Source organism: Tiliqua scincoides, chromosome 4 (assembly GCF_035046505.1).
Source record: "Tiliqua scincoides isolate rTilSci1 chromosome 4, rTilSci1.hap2, whole genome shotgun sequence".
Lineage (NCBI taxonomy): Eukaryota > Metazoa > Chordata > Lepidosauria > Squamata > Scincidae > Tiliqua > Tiliqua scincoides.
In genome coordinates this window covers 24,799,913-24,816,465 of record NC_089824.1, presented here as the reverse complement: position 1 = coordinate 24,816,465, position 16,553 = coordinate 24,799,913, and the positions used below count along the sequence as shown (strand labels likewise).

Sequence of the window (16,553 nt, the reverse complement as noted above, 5' to 3'; positions counted from 1 at the left end):
CTGTGCCTGAAGAGGCCAGTGAAACAAAAAGTGCCCATGGTGGGAGGTGCTCTGTTTTTAATATTTGCCCTATGGTCTCTTAAGGCCCATCATGCTTCCTTCAACAGTGTGCTTTTTTCCTTGGTAGCATGGAGCTTCACTTTCTTTTTGAGTGCTCATGCTCTTGGGGCTAAGGACATTTTGCAGTCACCTTGATAGGCCAGTTGTCACAATCTGCTGTTCCTCCAGTAGCTTCTCATCAAAACGCATGGCAATTCATGGATACGTATCTCTGACACAGGGCGTTCACTAACAGTCCAGGTGTTTTGACAAGAATAAGCTTGTTAATAATAATTTGCTATTGCAGGTAGCAGGTTGGGGAAAAACCTCCCATCAATTTGTGCCAGCCATTTCATCACTGTACATAGCTGTGCCACCTCTGTCCCTTCTGTCCATCAGGGGAGTCCAAACATTTTGGCAGGAGGGCCACATCATCTCTCTGACACTGTGTCTGGGGCTGGGGAAAAAAAGAATAAATTTACATAAGTGAATATATTTGAGATGGAACATATGAATGAACGAAGGTACTGCAGTAGCTTAAGGCCTTGCACAAAGCAAGGCCAGCCTTTCTTTCACTTCACTGCCACTGCTGCATCACAGACATGAAACAGCAAGTAATAGAGGGAGCCCTCATCCCATAGCTCAGGTGAGAGGTCAAACAGTCGTCCTCACATTGAGAGCAGTTGCGTCAGGCCAGCAAGGGCTCCAGCAAGTCTCTAAAGGGCCAGAGGTTCATTGGAGACCGGGTGCTCCCTGCGGGCCGGATTGGGAGCCCCCCAAGGGCCACAAGTGCCCCCGGGCCAGGGTTTGGGCACCCCTGGTGTACATGATGGATAGCCCCTGGAAGGCCATGTGATGAACAGTCCCACTTCTGGGCACTGACTTGTTCCCACCAACCAAATCACTTGAAGCTCCAATTCCTGCCAGTGGAAGCTCCTTTTGCCTCACTGATTACCTCGCTCCAGGGAGCTGGAAGCTCTAATTACAGACTATCCTAAGGATAGTTTTTAAACTGGCTCCACAGTTTCTCTGCTGTTGCTGTTTTCCACTTTTTCCCCCCACAATTTTAAGATTAAAATGAATTTCAGTTATACAAAGGCCTCTATTATTGGAATCAAGATTCAAAACTGAATGCACCAAAGTGTTGCCTGGGGTTGGATAGGAGGTGGAGTGTTCTGCCAGATTCCCAATCCAAGCCCCCAATCCAAGCCTCACTTAGGGAACGTATGCCCACTCTAAGCCAATTAGCTCCCCTTTCGTTCTCCAACAACGGCCCCAGTTCTGTACTGCTAGACTCCACCACCAGGGTAGCTTGCCTGTTTAAACTGCAGGGACCCAGTTCCTAAGGCAGCAGTCCTTCCAGGTATAGCAGCACACCTCAGCTGTCTGCAGCCTGTTCGAGTAGTCCGTTAGTCAGATAATCAATTAGCCAGGTCAGTCCACAAGGCAGAGCTGTAAGTCAACAGTCCAGTAGGTTCGTTAGCCACATAGTCAGTCAGAGTATCCAGGCCAAAGTCCAGAGACACAGTCCAAGGTCAGATTCCAGGTAAGTCAGTCAGAGTTGCCAAGTCCAAAGTCAATAAGCCCAGTCACTCTCGTCTCCTACCTCCAACCTGCACTCCTTCTACAACCCACAAACTCTTCCTGCCTCAGGTGCTCCTTAGGTACCTCATTGCCTCTAGTGGCTGCAACCGTGCAGCACACCCTTTGCTGAAAGCCTAGTCCTTAACTCTTAAAGGGGCCACTGCAGACACCACATTCTACCTCCTCACCAGATCTTCCGTTATTCCAATACATGGAGGGAGCTGCTTCTTCAACCAGAATTCTCAAAACTTGTCATAGGGGATTCTCAAAGGGAAGGGGGCAAAAATCCTCTTTGAGCTTTCCCAAGTAGCCACTTGCAGCCTGGGCTTGGAGAGCAGGGTTTTCTTCACACGCTCATACTCTGTACCATTATTGCTGGTTGGCTCTGTGTGTGAGAGAGAAAGATGTTTTCAATAAAATGCCATGGCTGCAGTGCATCTTGAGACTGTGGCGTATACAAATGGTCAAACAGGTGTGCTGCCAACAGTCACAGCAAATGGAGTTTTTATGTAGTTGCTGGGGTGTGGTGCAGGGTTGAGGAAGCTTCTTAAAGGGAAATGTAAACATTTGCTGGAGACATTGCTATTGAGCTGAAACAAAGGCCTTGCCTTTGTATGGAATTTATAAGGCAACACATGTCAAAGGACATGATGAAAGCTGCACAAAAGAGTTTTATTGATTCAAAGCCCTGCATCTAGTGCTCAAGGCAGGCTACAACATTTTCAGAAACCAGACACAAAAGTAAAAGGTAAAGATATGATTAGCAGGGTTGCCAGGTTAGGCTGCCAGAGATGTGTTCCTGCCAGAGATGTGTTCCTGCCTTTAATGCTCTCTGTGGCAGGAGCTGTGGGAATTATTTCCAAGAGTTCAAGGTGGAGGGGGAAAGGTAAGCACCAGGCAGAGGAGCAACTTCTACCGTTTATCCCATCAGAATGGGAGTGTTTGAGGCAGGAGCATAACCTGACAACCTTACTAATTAGTGCAGGGTTCTTTAAGTTTTCCATTAAAATGATATCAGTGAACCTCTTAATTTATAACATGTCGATAACTCCTGCCTGTTACATTTTTAGCATGTTTGATACAGGTGTGTGTTAGAAACAAATTGATTGAAGCAGCCCTTTAATACTTGTTTTAATATTGCTGTTAATCATGTTAAGATGAAGCCATTTAAAACATCTACCGTAACAAAGAATCCTTTTTCATACATAGGGTCCTATATGTGCAAAAAGGGTTTTCCTTCTCCCCTTCTCCATCAGGTGATCAACTTTGACTAAGCTAACCATGCTGACCCTCTGTTGGCATGTGTAAAGATCTTTATAGGTAACCCATTGATGCTGTTATTTTTGTAGTGCTGCTAATATACAGAGGAACAAAGGCAGGCCCTTGCAGCACTAGGCTTGCAATGTAGCAGCTGATGTACATAGAGATCTGGGGGTCTTGGCCACTGAATTCATGACTGCAGCTCTGCTTGTTTTCATAAGAGTCAGCTCTTTTCCTGCTCTTAGAATGTCCATGTCCTTCAGTTTTCTGGGGCAAATGAAACCTCCCTTGTATCAACTCCTAAAAATCTCTTATTTGAGAGCAATGCAAATGACTTTCACTTCTTGTGACTGCATTTCATAAGTTAACATCCAAAACTGAACATGTGAACATTCTCATCAAAGTTCCCCTGTGATCATTGGGGCTTACTCACTAGTAACCATATTTAAGAATGCAATGAATGGGTCAAAACATACACAGGACATGAGCATCATCATTAAGATTTGCACAGTATAGTGCTTTCTGAATGAGCAAAGTGAATACATACTTTACATGTATTATCTTGGTGTTGTTTTCCTTTTATGAAATAGCAGCTGCACAAAGGTACAGTTAGGATCTGAACCTGCTCTTAGAATAGCTTCTATCCTCCCAGCTTGGAGAGGGGAGAATTTTTGTCAATGCCACAGCATGATAGGAAGGGGTTAATCACCAAGCACACATCTGTGCCATGTTCCTGATCTTGATTGCTCTCCCTCTAGCTGTTATCTTAAAGAGAAAGAAAAGTGTTGTCCTTTTTTTGTATCACCTGTAGTTTGGTCTTCAGACCATTATTCAAAAGAATAATTGGGCACTCCCTAGATCAGTGTTTCTCAAACTGTGGGCCGAGTCCCACTAGCCAATTTCAAGTGAGACCCCATTCATTTCAATGTGTATTTTATTTTTAATGTATTAGACTTGATGCTACTGTGATATTATCCCCTGGGGGCTGGGGATAAGAATAGGCCCTCGGTTTGGCTGTACTTGTCGTAAGAGGCGACTAAACAGCCACCAGGTAGATGGGGCTTGTCAGCCTGGGAAGGCAGCTCATCTGAGAGAAGGAAAACTCTGATCCCAAACCTCCACTGCCTTGTGGCTACATCCAGTTATGGAAAAGGCTTCAGGAGTCAACCTCGAGGCAAAATCCGGAGCCGGAGTCCCTGAGGCAGTTCATGGCTGAACACAGTCACGTTCTGGCAACTCCTGCGACGCCGCTGGAACCAACCGTATTGGCCTCTGCCTTTCCATTGGACCATTTCAGCGATGTGGAGAGGGGGGATTTGCTGCATGGGTAACAGCCTATCCTCCATACCTACTTTACCCAGGCTTCGCGCACTGGAGAGAACACTCTGTTCCAGAACCTCCATTCAGAGTGTGACACCATAGTCTTCCGAGACTGAAGGATGCCAACTGAAGAACTGTGATATGCGATTGCATTGGGGGAAATGTTATAGATCTTTTAACAAGCTACTGTGTATATACTTTTAGCAATGATAGTCAATGGGGTTTACTCCTGGGTAACTGTGGATAGGATAGCAGCCTTTGGGATATTTGTGGAATTTTTTAAAAACAGATCAGCAACTGCTTCGGAGGATTAGGGGGGTTCTTTATTTTAAACAAATTTTTAAATTTATGCTTATTGTAATCTTTTAATTTAATTTGATTTTGTTGTATGGGGGTGTTAATTTTCCTGCTTGATGATGTCACTTCCAGCCATGACATCACTCCACATTAATGACATCACTTCTGGTGGGTCCCAACAGATTGTCATTCTAAAAAGAGGATCTCAGTGCTAAAAAGTTCGAGAACTACTGCCCTAGATTGTTCAAATTAAATAGTGACGTTCCTAGGGGCCACAACAAACTGCACAAGTTTCTAGAAAAATGTTTGTATTAGACATAAGCAGCTTCTCTCCTGCAATTCTTTGCTGCCTATTCAGTTCCATGGTGCTCAGGATGTTATCCTGCTCAGACTGGAACAGTTCTTTACTAGAGCACCCCCTAGTGGATAGGAAACTGTTCCTTGAAATGCTGGAACACTTATATTGCCAATTTAACATTTCTGCTCAGCCAACAGGTGTGCACATTTGATCCCTGTTGCATATATGCAACGTTGGGCAGAAGTGGTTTAAGGCATCATACAACAAACATGCAGATTTTAACAATATCCAGTAAAGCAGCATCTTAGTTATGATACGTTCAGTAGTTTTAGAAATAGTCACTACACCTAGTTGCCCTGATACCTTTGGGTGTCCTTTGAGCCTCTTTGGGTCAGTAGTGTGTAGCTAGAGGGGGGAAATGGTAAGCACTGCAGGTACCACAACGTGCCTGTAAGTGGCCCCTTCCACTCACTGTCAGAGCCAGAGGAACCGCCATTAGATTTGGCCAGCACCTACACATTGCTGTTACTGCCCAAAATGGCTCTGTGGGAGGGGCCGCTTACTTGCAGTGCCTGCAGTACTTATCATTTTGCCCCCCAGCTATGCTAATGCTTTGGGCACCCTTTGGGGAGAAAGGCAGGATATAAATAATTAGTGGATAGAACAAGTTGCTTGTTCAGGTTTCAGCTGGTGTATCTAATAACTAAAAATAATCCTCTGTGGATGCAGAAATTGATTTTTTTTTTCCCCCTCAACAACTTTATAATGAAACAACTTAAAATGAAATGACTTTAAGAGGACTTGCTGTATGGGATTGTGCTGCACAATGCCTAAATTGCTGTGTGTTTATGCTATAGTATTGCCATGCCTGTGGACCTTGGAACCACTGAACTGTGGCCTTTTCATACTATTCTGCAGGGTCTGAATATGATATTTTTAGAGTGGCCTGTTGTGGATGGGTAGCTATCCTTGTCTCAACTAGACTTCTCTCAGGAAATTATTATCCATGACAGTTTAAATAAAGCCTTCTCTAATTTTTGTTCTTCAGTGTTTTTAGCAAGCAGTTGTTAATCTAAGAAAATAATAGAAAGCTTGTATTTTTCATAACTGAAAGCCTATAAAATATTTTTAAAAATGAGGAAGGAGACAATGTGGCTGGAGTTAACTCTGAACAGGCAATCCTTTCAGTTCACAGTAATAACTGTTAAGTGTTGCATGCTCTCAAATGTTTAATCTTCAGAGTAGTAACTGTGACAGGATTTGATCAAGCAGAGAAAAAAGACAGATGTATATTTGCAACTACAGATATTTATTTCATAGCTATCAGCTTGTCACAAATGAAAATAGGGAACACTCAGGTTTTCTGAAGCAAGAAAGCAAAGCAACTCCCAAGGGATCTGCCAGGAGCCCTTCCTCTACCCCAAGATGTTTTGTTATTTCTGAGGGTGGCTATGAGTTTTGGCATGCAAGGTGCTCCTTTTTAAGCTTACAAGCACATGCTTGCAAGACACTGTGATGTAGCATTTAGAGAGTTGGACATGGACCGGGAAGTTCTAGATTCAGATCCCCACTCAGCCATGAGGTTTACTGTGACCTTGGAACAGTCATGCAGCCCAATGGAGCAGGCAGGCTGATTGACGTGTGCTATGTCCAGAGCAGGGTTGGGACTGTCTGTGGCTCAGCCCAGGGCAAGGGAAATTCATTCCCCTTACCCCAGGTAACACTGCAGCAGGCCCAGTGGGGCTATTCAAATCTGCACTGCCTAAAGAAGTAGCACAGATCCGAGCAGCCCAGAGCTGCTGTGGGCTGCCTGGGACCAGGCTGCCATATCCTGGCCCCACTCCCTCTCAACTGCAACCCACGCTCCCTCCCCCCACCTGGAATGCCTCCTACACACACTCACCTGGGAAAAAGTTCTGCTGAAATAAGTGAGACTAACTTCTGGGTAGATATGCATAAGATTGCATTGTAAGTGGATTAAAACATGAAGTGGTTTGTAGATGCAAATAGTACTATAAACACTAAGGTGTATTATTAACTTTTATATTGCAACTAATAATCCCCCCCCCCCCCAAGGAACAGGCTTCCAGCAGTTAAAGCTACAAAAATAAATAAAATCACCTTTGTATTGGCAACCTTCAGTCTCGAAAGACTATGGTATCGCGCTCTGAAAGGTGGTTCTGGCACAGCGTCTAGTGTGGCTGAAAAGGCCAATCCGGGAGTGAGCGCGAAGCCTGGGTAAAGAAGGTATGGAGGATAGGCTGTTACCCGTGCAGCAAATCCCCCCTCTCCACGTCGCTGGAATGGTCCAATGGAAAGGCAGAAGCCAATACGGTTGGTTCCAGCGGCGTCGCAGGAGTTGCCAGAACGTGACTGTGTTCAGCCATGAACTGCCTAAGGGACTCCGGCTCCGGATTTTGCCTCGAGGTTGACTCCTGAAGCCTTTTCCAGAACTGGATGTAGCCACAAGGCAGTGGAGGTTTGAGGTCAGAGTTTCCTTCTCTTAGATGAGCTGCCTTCCTAGGCTGACGAGTCCCATCTACCCAGGACCTAGTGTTATTAATAATAACATAGATTCTAAGGTGCAGAAACCCTCTTAAGAGCATGCTTCATTTGCTGCAAAATAGAAGAGGGAGGCCATTTGCTCTATCCAGGTTATGGAATATTCAACAGTCACTCCTTGAAATTTGAGGTATGCTATGATATGTGTCATGTGCTAGTGCTTAGAAGGGCATAAGGTAGGCAAGTAGTTCCATGCCGTTTTCTCTTTGTGTTCCTTACTGGCTTCCCACCATCTTTTCTCATTCTGGAGGATCCATCACTGTGACATCAAAGTGCCCTTCCTTCTAGAATAGAGCAGAGTGCTGAAGTCAGAAAAGCCGTATGAAAGTAAATGATGCGGTATTACTGATGACTCCTAAGAATCTAAATAATGGATAATTTATTCCCAATCTTTTAGAAGCAAATGCAATGCAGTACTATATTAAAGCCACATTTAGGAAATTTTAAAGTTCTACTATCTTGGCTGCAAATTGCCTTTTCTGTTACAGTGCCCGGTACTGTTTGAAAAGGAGACTACTCGGATGGACTATCAAGTTATGAAACCTTTCCAAAAATCAATGACTTCCCTTCATTCTAAGGGTTACTTCTACATAAGTACAAAATAACACTGCATTAGTACAGGCACAACAGCCTGTTGTGTCTGCATTTCATCTTTCACCTTTGTGTTTACTTCAAATGTCCAATTACTGATACTGTAGTTAGATACACGGTATATTATAATGTCAGGATGAGGGTATTCAATCTTGTACTATGATCGTTTGTTACACTAATTGAATTATCACTCTGCTAAGTCACCATTTCCATCAAGATAATTTTGCTGGAATTTAATGTATTTATTTAACCAATTATTATCAAGCCTTTTCCAAGCTCAAGGCAAAAACCTGCAGGTTTCCTGCTTGAATTCTCTTCCTGATTCTATTTGAGACAATGGAGCAGACTAGGCTGTGATCAAACAAAGCAATGCTTATATCTACACATCTTTGCTAATCAGGGAGGGGAGAAAAGAGACAATAATTTGGGACTAAATTTTGGGGAATTACTGGCTCTAATCTTGTCCACAAAGGCCTCACTCTCTTGCAATACCTTTCCCAAGGAAGCCCCCCACACACACACGCACACCTTCCGCCCCTGGACAAAAGCATTGCCATTGCATTTGTGTTCACCACCTACAAAATTCTCCATCACTACAATTATGCCCACTTTATTGGTCCTTCTTTATTTTCCTGTCCCTGCCCCAAATGGAATCTTGCCCTCTGAGAAATACTTTGTATTTGTTTGATCTAGTATTCACCTGGGTAGTGCAATGTTAATGTGACACACTGCCACTCTCTTGCACTGCTTGTCCTTTTGGTCTCACCTGTAAATGCAAGTTTTACCCCTTTTCTTTTCCTTGTACTTGGGGCCAAGCTACATATAATGCTAAATAGGTCAATGTGTAGTAGCAGGGGCACGGATCTGCCCCAGTTCAGGTAACAGGTCTCCTTAGGCTGCTCCTGCCTGCAATGGCACACAGAAAAGTTTAGTGTCACATGGAGCTCCTCCACTTCATGTGTTGGACAAAATAGGCTCTGACCTATGAAAACTTGTGCTGCAATAAATGTGTTGGTATTTTAAGGTGCCAGAAGACACGCTTCATTCCTCTTTGCTGCAACAAAAACAACTCTGCTATTCCTTTGGAAAACCTTTAAGGCATTAATTTTGGTATAGACCTAGTTTTTAATCTTACCAACCAACCAAAATGACAGGTAAAGAGTTGGATCCATGGCTGCAACCCCCATTGTGCTCCTAAAACTGCCCCATTTTCCCATCTAAATACCATCACTTCTAATTCTTCTAATTTAATTGTTCTGTATCCCGTGTTCTTTCCAAATTCTTATGGTGGTGCACATAGATTCTCTTGTGTCATGCAACAGCCTGGTGAAACAGTTTACGCTGCAAAACAGTGATTTTTTTTGAAGCTTACCAAGACAGCTTTACAGCTGAACAGAGACTTGAAAAGCTTTGCCAGTCTAAGGGCACAAGCCTAAGCAGGTCTACTCAGAAGTAAGTGCTATTGTGTTCAGTGGAACTTACTCCCAGAAAAGTGAGGTTAGGATTGCAGCCTAAATCCAACACTTTGCTCTCTGGCTGCCATCGCTTTCTGGAAGGGAATGCCCATTCCAGACTGGTTGAGTGGATGAGCAATCTTGGTTTAATCAGAACTTTAAGCCATTTCTGCCCAACATTGCATGTGCACAATAGGAACCAAATGTGTATACCCGTGGGCCGGGAAGAAATGGGTTAAATTAAACAAGGATTAATTAAGGTAACTTGAACAACTTACTATTGCTCAGAGGTAAATTTCTCAAGGAATGCCACAAATAAAAGTTTAAATGTTCATTGGAGGCTGCACTTTGTGGACAAAAAATAAAACCATGTCTATCAGCCCGATTTTTAGCTTTTTTTTCTCCGAAACAGATTTTCATCACCGTGAACTGCCTGAGCACAGACTTCTCTTCCCAAAAAGGAGTGAAGGGCCTTCCTTTGATGATTCAAATCGACACATACAGCTACAATAATCGCAGCAATAAGCCCATCCACCGTGCCTTCTGCCAAATCAAAGTTTTCTGTGACAAGGTAAGATGATGCATTTATTTTTTATTTTGCAGAGTTTTTCCCCAGAATTTTTTAGATTCAATATCAGCTGTAACACTGATAAACTAAACAACCATCGGTGATGTCTGCAAATGATACCTTGCTTTCCTCACTTTCTTCAGGCAAGTACTACAACCTTAGCTGCCGAGAAAAGTAGAGCTATGAAATTGTTTCTAAAACCTGGTATTTTTCTTGTTCCATGTAGCCCAATAAAGTCAGCACTGGGTAAACAAAATAGTGTACCCTGAAACATCTTTAACTTGTCTCATGATCTTTGCTCAAAATAGTTGCATCCTAGGACAAGCCCACCAAAGAAACTATTAACCAGTTCAGCTACAGATCTTTCAACAGCATCTAGGATAGCTGTTGGATGTATGACTTAGAAGGGCACAAATACTAACATGTCATAATTTCAAAGAACGTTTCCCTGACGTTCAATGACGAAGAGGTAAAGGTTTGTTAAGCATCTGAAAATACTGGTTGCTGAACCTAGGAATAAAATCAGAACAAGACCAACAGGCTATCCTTTTATAGTGTCAATGAACATGAAAGGAGAAGGGGGGAAGGAAGGTGTCTGCTGATAAAAACCAATAAGGTGGGTGTATGATGGCTTTTTAAAGGGAGCAAGGACACATTTCAAATATCAGTGGGCATTGAGTCAGCTACTGTAAAAGGGCAGAGCTTAGACGTGGAAGAGAAGATTCTGGGTTGAAAAAGAGGGTTGGTTCCTGAACAACAACGAATGAAGTGAGGTAGAGCCAAAGAAAGAAAGATAATGGGGTGAGAGAGTGAAGAATTTTTAAAAAGAATTAGTAAAAAGTTGTGGTGATGGTAATGCTGATGGTGCGTTAGCCTCTGTTGCCCGGTAACTAGTGGGCTGCTGTGACAAGAACGACAGGAGGTCTGTGTGGAAAAGATCTAATTCCCAAGCCCGCAGAAACAAAGAAGATTTCAGAGGTTAGTGTTCATGAAGGCTTTTCAAAATAAAATACATAGGAATAGTTTGCAGCTCATTAACATTTGCTGGGGTTTGAGCTGTCAGTCCACATGAGGCCTTGCTCACCATGAGGACAGCAAGCAACTAACTACAAGGACAAGCCAATGCCTCTGGATTTTATTCTCTCAAACATTTCCATCAATACAATTAAGTTGCTTTATGATAAATCCACTCTCTAAGATGTATTTGGCGAGAGGAAGAAATTAACTTGCAGATATTACTGTATTGAAGAGTTTACATTCTATTATAAATATTTTAAGGTGTCTGGTACTTCTGTTATGTCAGATGTGGCTTCCTATTATTATCTTCAAAAGTTGGAACTAGACGTTCTCTAGCCAGGCTTCGTGGTACAACAGGCTCCTCCTGTACTGAGTCCCAGTGAGAGCAGTGTGCTGTTTCTCACTAGGCTGAGGTGATGAGGAGAGGTTTGGCATCGTCTCTGGAGCTGCTGCTGTTGCTGGGAGTAAGGTGTAAGGGGCAGACATGGCTGGGGAGGAGAAGTGTAACCCTGGAGCTGCCACCATGACAAATAAGAGGTGGGAGGTGAGTTTGGAAGAAGCTCTTGAGTGGAGGTGAAGAGAAGGAGGAGGAAAGTCCTGGGGATGAGGTCAGGAGGAGGACAATTGGTCACCGCATTTGAAAAAGGCTATAGTGGAAATGGAAAAGGTGCAGAAGAGAGCAACTAAAATGATTACTGGGCTGGGGCACCTCCCTCATGAGGAAAGGCTACACATTTGGGACTCTTCAGTCTAGAAAAAAAGGGCCTGAGGGGGGAACATGATTGAGACATAGAAAATTATGCAGGGGATGGATAAAGTGGATAGAGTGATGTTCTTTTTCCCTCTCACACAACACTAGAATCAGTGAATGTTGGGAGAGTTAAAGCAGACAAAAGAAAATATTTCTTTACTCAGTGTGTAATTAGTCTGTGGAACTCCTTGCCAGAGGAGGTGGTGATGGCATCTAGCCTAGATGCCTTTAAAAGGAGATTGGACAAATTTCTGGAGGAAAAGTCCATCATGGGTTACAAGCCATGATGGGTATGTACAACCTCCTCAGAATGCCAGATGCGAGGGAGGGCACCAGGATGCAGGTCTCTTGTGGTCTTGAGTGCTCCCTGAATCATCTGGTGGGCCACTGTGAGATACAGGAAGCTGAACTAGATGGGCCTTTGGCTTGATCCAGCGGGGCTCTTCTTATGTTCTTAATCAGGGACCCCTCAGTTGCAGTATGCTTATTATACCCAGGAATAGGGGGAAGAAAGAACTTAAGAGAGCAAGTGTGGCATACTTTGCATGGGGGGGATGGGACAGTCAGCACCTCGAGACAGGTGCAGAAAGAACTTGGGCCAGGCATGGTTACCTATGAAGAGTCATTTTACCCATGGGGACCTGGGCGTTGATCTTGCAGAAGCTGCCTGGTAATCAGATTCCACCTCTGTATCCCAGTCCAGCCATTTTACTATGTCAATGGGAAAAGGAAATAGTTAAGTTCTAGTTGCTAAGCAACCATGATCCCATGATATGCTGTTGCAGGACAGAGTGGTAAAGCAATAAGAGACACAGATAAGAGCGTCACAGAACTGCCCCCCTTGAGTCCCGCTCTAAGGTGCCCCTTAGCCTAGGGCAATACAAGAAATTAGGGAGCTTTTGGGGAAAATGCCAGCTATGATTAGTAAGTCATTAAAAAAAATAGGTCACCAGTAATAAATAAATTGCAGTAATAAGTGCAATGTTTTAATTCTGATTTTTTTTAGGTCAAATATTTGCAGAGATCTAAAGATACAGCAACCTGTTTAAAGCTCAGTAAATATCAAAGGAATGTGTAGAGGCTCTTTTTTCTGTTTGCCACTTTTCGAAAAGTAATGAGGGAAAGGGGGGAAAAAAGATCTTAAGAGCGTGGGCCTCATCAAGGGTGACCTACTGACTACAAGGAACACAGCCTTTGAATTATACATATTCATCATTTTGACTATCTATCCGTTTAATTGATACTTCACATTTCATGGTTGGGGAGCAGGAAATGAGTGTTGACACATCTAATCAAAACCATCTTAGGAGTAGGAGAAAAGAGCACAAGGTTAGTTAAAATGTTACCTTTATCAAACTTGGAGACTGGATGGCTTAAGGAGGCTTAAAATAGGATATACGATCACTCAAGCTAAGGTTGGCCTCAGGCAGCAAGTAGGCAGGAATCCTTGAAACACATTTGGTAAATCTCTTGTTCGTGGTTTATTTATATCTGTAACCCATGCTATCAGTTGCAGATCAGGACAGATAATGTTTGTGAATTGTTTGCTACAAATAACATTGCTGTAAAATATTGTTTAGAAGAGTTTCTTAAATATGCTTAAATGGCCTGTGGACTGCTGGTGGCCCCTTTCGATAGGTTTCTGAGAGTAGCAATGAAATCCAATTAAAACAAAACATAAGATGAGCCCTCCTGGATCAGACCAAAAGGAGTCCAGCATCCTGCATCCCACAATCTGATGCCTCCAGGAAGTCCAGAAGTGAGATGTGAAGACAATAGCCCTTTCTTGCTTGCTTCCTCCCCAGCAACCAGTATGTCTTGGTATACTGCTTCTGAAAAGGGCTTCATAGTGTCCTCATTGGTAATTGCCACTCAACTTCTTCTGCATAGCAATTCAGATAAGGCCAATGGGATTACAGCATGTTTCAGTAGTATAAAGTATGTGCAAATATTTACTATCCTTTAACACTTTATCTAGCATCAATATTTATTTGTATTAAAGGTCCCTTAAAGCACTTTGCAATTTGAAGAACCTAATTAAAAATGGTAAAATGCAGGGATGGGAACTCAAGTCAGGTGACTCGAGTCTGAGTTGCAAAAACATGTGCTTTTGCTGAGTCGCTGACTTTTACACTAAAGTCACCTGTGTCAATGACTCCAGCACTGACTTCCCTGGATGAGTGAGGGGAGAAGGTGGGGGGATGGTTCCTAGCCATTGAAGAGAAATTCATGGCCCAGGTGGGCTCATTGAATAACTGACTGCAATGGGACTACTTCTGAGTAGAGCTAGAAAGGATTGGGTTGTACTGGTAAGCTTCCCAGGTGCTGCATGTGACCCTCCTCCTGCTTGCTCCTTCTGTCCCTGCTCTCACACAGTCCATTCCCCCCTCCTGCCTTGCTGAGCTCAGGCACCTCCCAGAATGGAGGGCTGGAAGTTGTTTTATGGCTGGGGCACTGCTGCCTTCACTCAAAGAACAGCAGAGCTTTTGTTTACAGATAGGATGGGGACATCAGGGGCGTGTTAAATGAGAACTCTGATACACACATACCCTGCCAGGAGCTCAGTTTTTTCTGTGGAGCCACACCTGACCCACGTATCAAAAAGACTCCTGGCTCAAGTCAAACAGAGTCCTGAAAATACTCTGGATGAGTCTCCATGGCCACTCATTAAGACTCACGTTGAGTCAAAGGGGGCTGGAACTCAAAACTCAACTGGAATGTAGCCACTGTGGATTTGCACATTCCTGGTAAAATGACACCACAACATTGTAGTGCAGCCATTTTAAACCACTGTGCTGTGGCACATTGATGTGCTGTGAGTGGTACATGGTGTGCCAGAGGAATTTGGGGGGAGGTCATTTATTAGTAGGGCAAATGTGGGGTGCAAGCCCCCCACTGGCAGCATGGTGTGCCTTGTCAATTGTCAAAAACCTGATGGTGTGCCCTGACAATTTTAGTGCCTTGTCAGTGTGCCGTGAGATGAAGAAGGTTGAAAATTTTTGTCGTAGTGTGTTAAGGCTGCAATGCTTAAGTACATATATTTACAAGAATTACCAACCCAATCCTAACCTGTGCTGGAACAGGTAGGCTGGCCGGCCTGCACTGTTTGTGTGTAGTGTTTGAGGTAGATGCTGTGCAACCTGGAGTAAGGGGATTTTTTTCCCCTTGCCCCGTGTCGCACAGCAGCCACCTCAGTGGAACTACTCAGATCTGCACCAGTGAATTCACTGTTACAGATTCAAGCAGCATGGTGTAATGCTGGGCTGCTTGGGAGGGGGGGTTAGGATCTGGCCTAAGTGCTGGAGTCTGGTCCCACCCACCCCCCCTTCAGGGTCTGGCCTGCGCACGAGACCAGATGTCCACAGTCTCTACTGAGCTCGTGGACTGCAAATGCAGAGGATCACCATGTAAGACTGCAGGTAAGAGTTCTGGTACTGACCTGTAATGGATGCCCAGGCTACACAAGTCAAAGTTGCCGTGACAAAGAAATTGATTGGTTGGAGCCCTGCCGCCATGGTCTGGAAAGTGCGGAGAAAGAGACTGGAAGGCTCAGGATGCAGGCAAAATTACCTGAAGCAACAAAATCAGCTTAAGGGTTGTGCATGTGGTTGTTAAGAATGTTTTTATACTGCTTTTCTACTAAAAGTGATTCACAAAGTGGTTTTACATAGTAAAATAAATCAATAAAGGTTCCCTGTCCCCAAAGGGCTCACAATCAAAATATAGAAGAGGCACCAGCAACAGTCACTGGAAAATATGCCATGCTGGGGGTGAAGAGGAACAATTGCTCTCCCCTCCTGCTAAATATAAGATTGCACCACTTTAAAGGAGTCTCTTTGCTGAGTTAACCCAGGATTGCACCATGCACTCTTGGATTTCAGTAGGAGACTTTAGGAAAGGGGTGGAGCCTGGTCAGACTTGGGCCCCGTAAGACACTTGTTGCACCTCCTTAAGTCTGTTTGTGCCACCTAATGGTGGAGTATGAGAATGGTGTCTGTTTTGATGAATAAATACTCTTCCAACAAGTGTTTAAATCACTTTACAACAGGGAAGATTTTTGTTTTTCGTTTTTAAATGACATTGTATAAAAGAAATAAAACAGAATTTAAAAACTCAAAAACATATCAGCCCATCAGAAGATTTTCTAGAAAAGGGAGGGCTTTATAACCCTTCTGAAATGTAAAGGAAGTGGAATAATAGTTCTTGTGGGAAGTTGTTCCACAGCTTCAGTGTCCTAGACATAAAGTCTGGTTTGCTTCAAGAAAAAGATATTTGTATTGCACGAATGGATGGTAAATGATACAGGGCATGATTTGACAAAGTTAGTGGGAGGATTGTTATAAGGAGAAACAATCTCTAAGTAATATGAAACCCAGTCCACACAGACCTTTATGGGTTAAATGTAGTACTTTGGCTTGGTCTGGCAGCACAACAGCTGTCAGGGCAATTGACCACACAAAGGCTTTGTGTTGAGCACACAAAGAACTCACATAGAGTTCTTGTTTCCTAACATTAACTGGGCTGCTGAATTTTGCACCAACTGAAACCTCCAAGTCATCTTCAAGGGCAGCCCCACCGAAAGCACATTACAGTAGCCAGACCTGGAAGTTACAAAAATGTAGATCGTATTATCATTGTGGAATAATGTTGGTTATTTTAAAAGACAATTACGAGTTCATGATAATTTGCAAACCAGACAGTGCTCAGCGTTTTGACTCTGCAGATGCAGTTGTCTCTGCTTCGTTGGGAAGGTGCTTGACACTCAGTAGGATTTGCTTCCTCTCAGTCTTAATCCAGTGGCTCTTAATTCCC

The 16,553-nt window shown here is 43.6% G+C and overlaps 1 protein-coding gene across 1 annotated transcript in view; it reads left to right on the top strand.

The window, feature by feature from the left end:
- GRHL2 (grainyhead like transcription factor 2) overlaps positions 1-16,553 on the top strand; it is a 105,062-nt gene that overhangs the window by 62,922 nt on the left and 25,587 nt on the right. Inside the window, exon 9 of the mRNA XM_066624391.1 lies at positions 9,818-9,976. Coding sequence (XP_066480488.1) covers positions 9,818-9,976 — 159 coding nt within the window. The remainder of the gene's footprint in view (positions 1-9,817; positions 9,977-16,553) is intronic.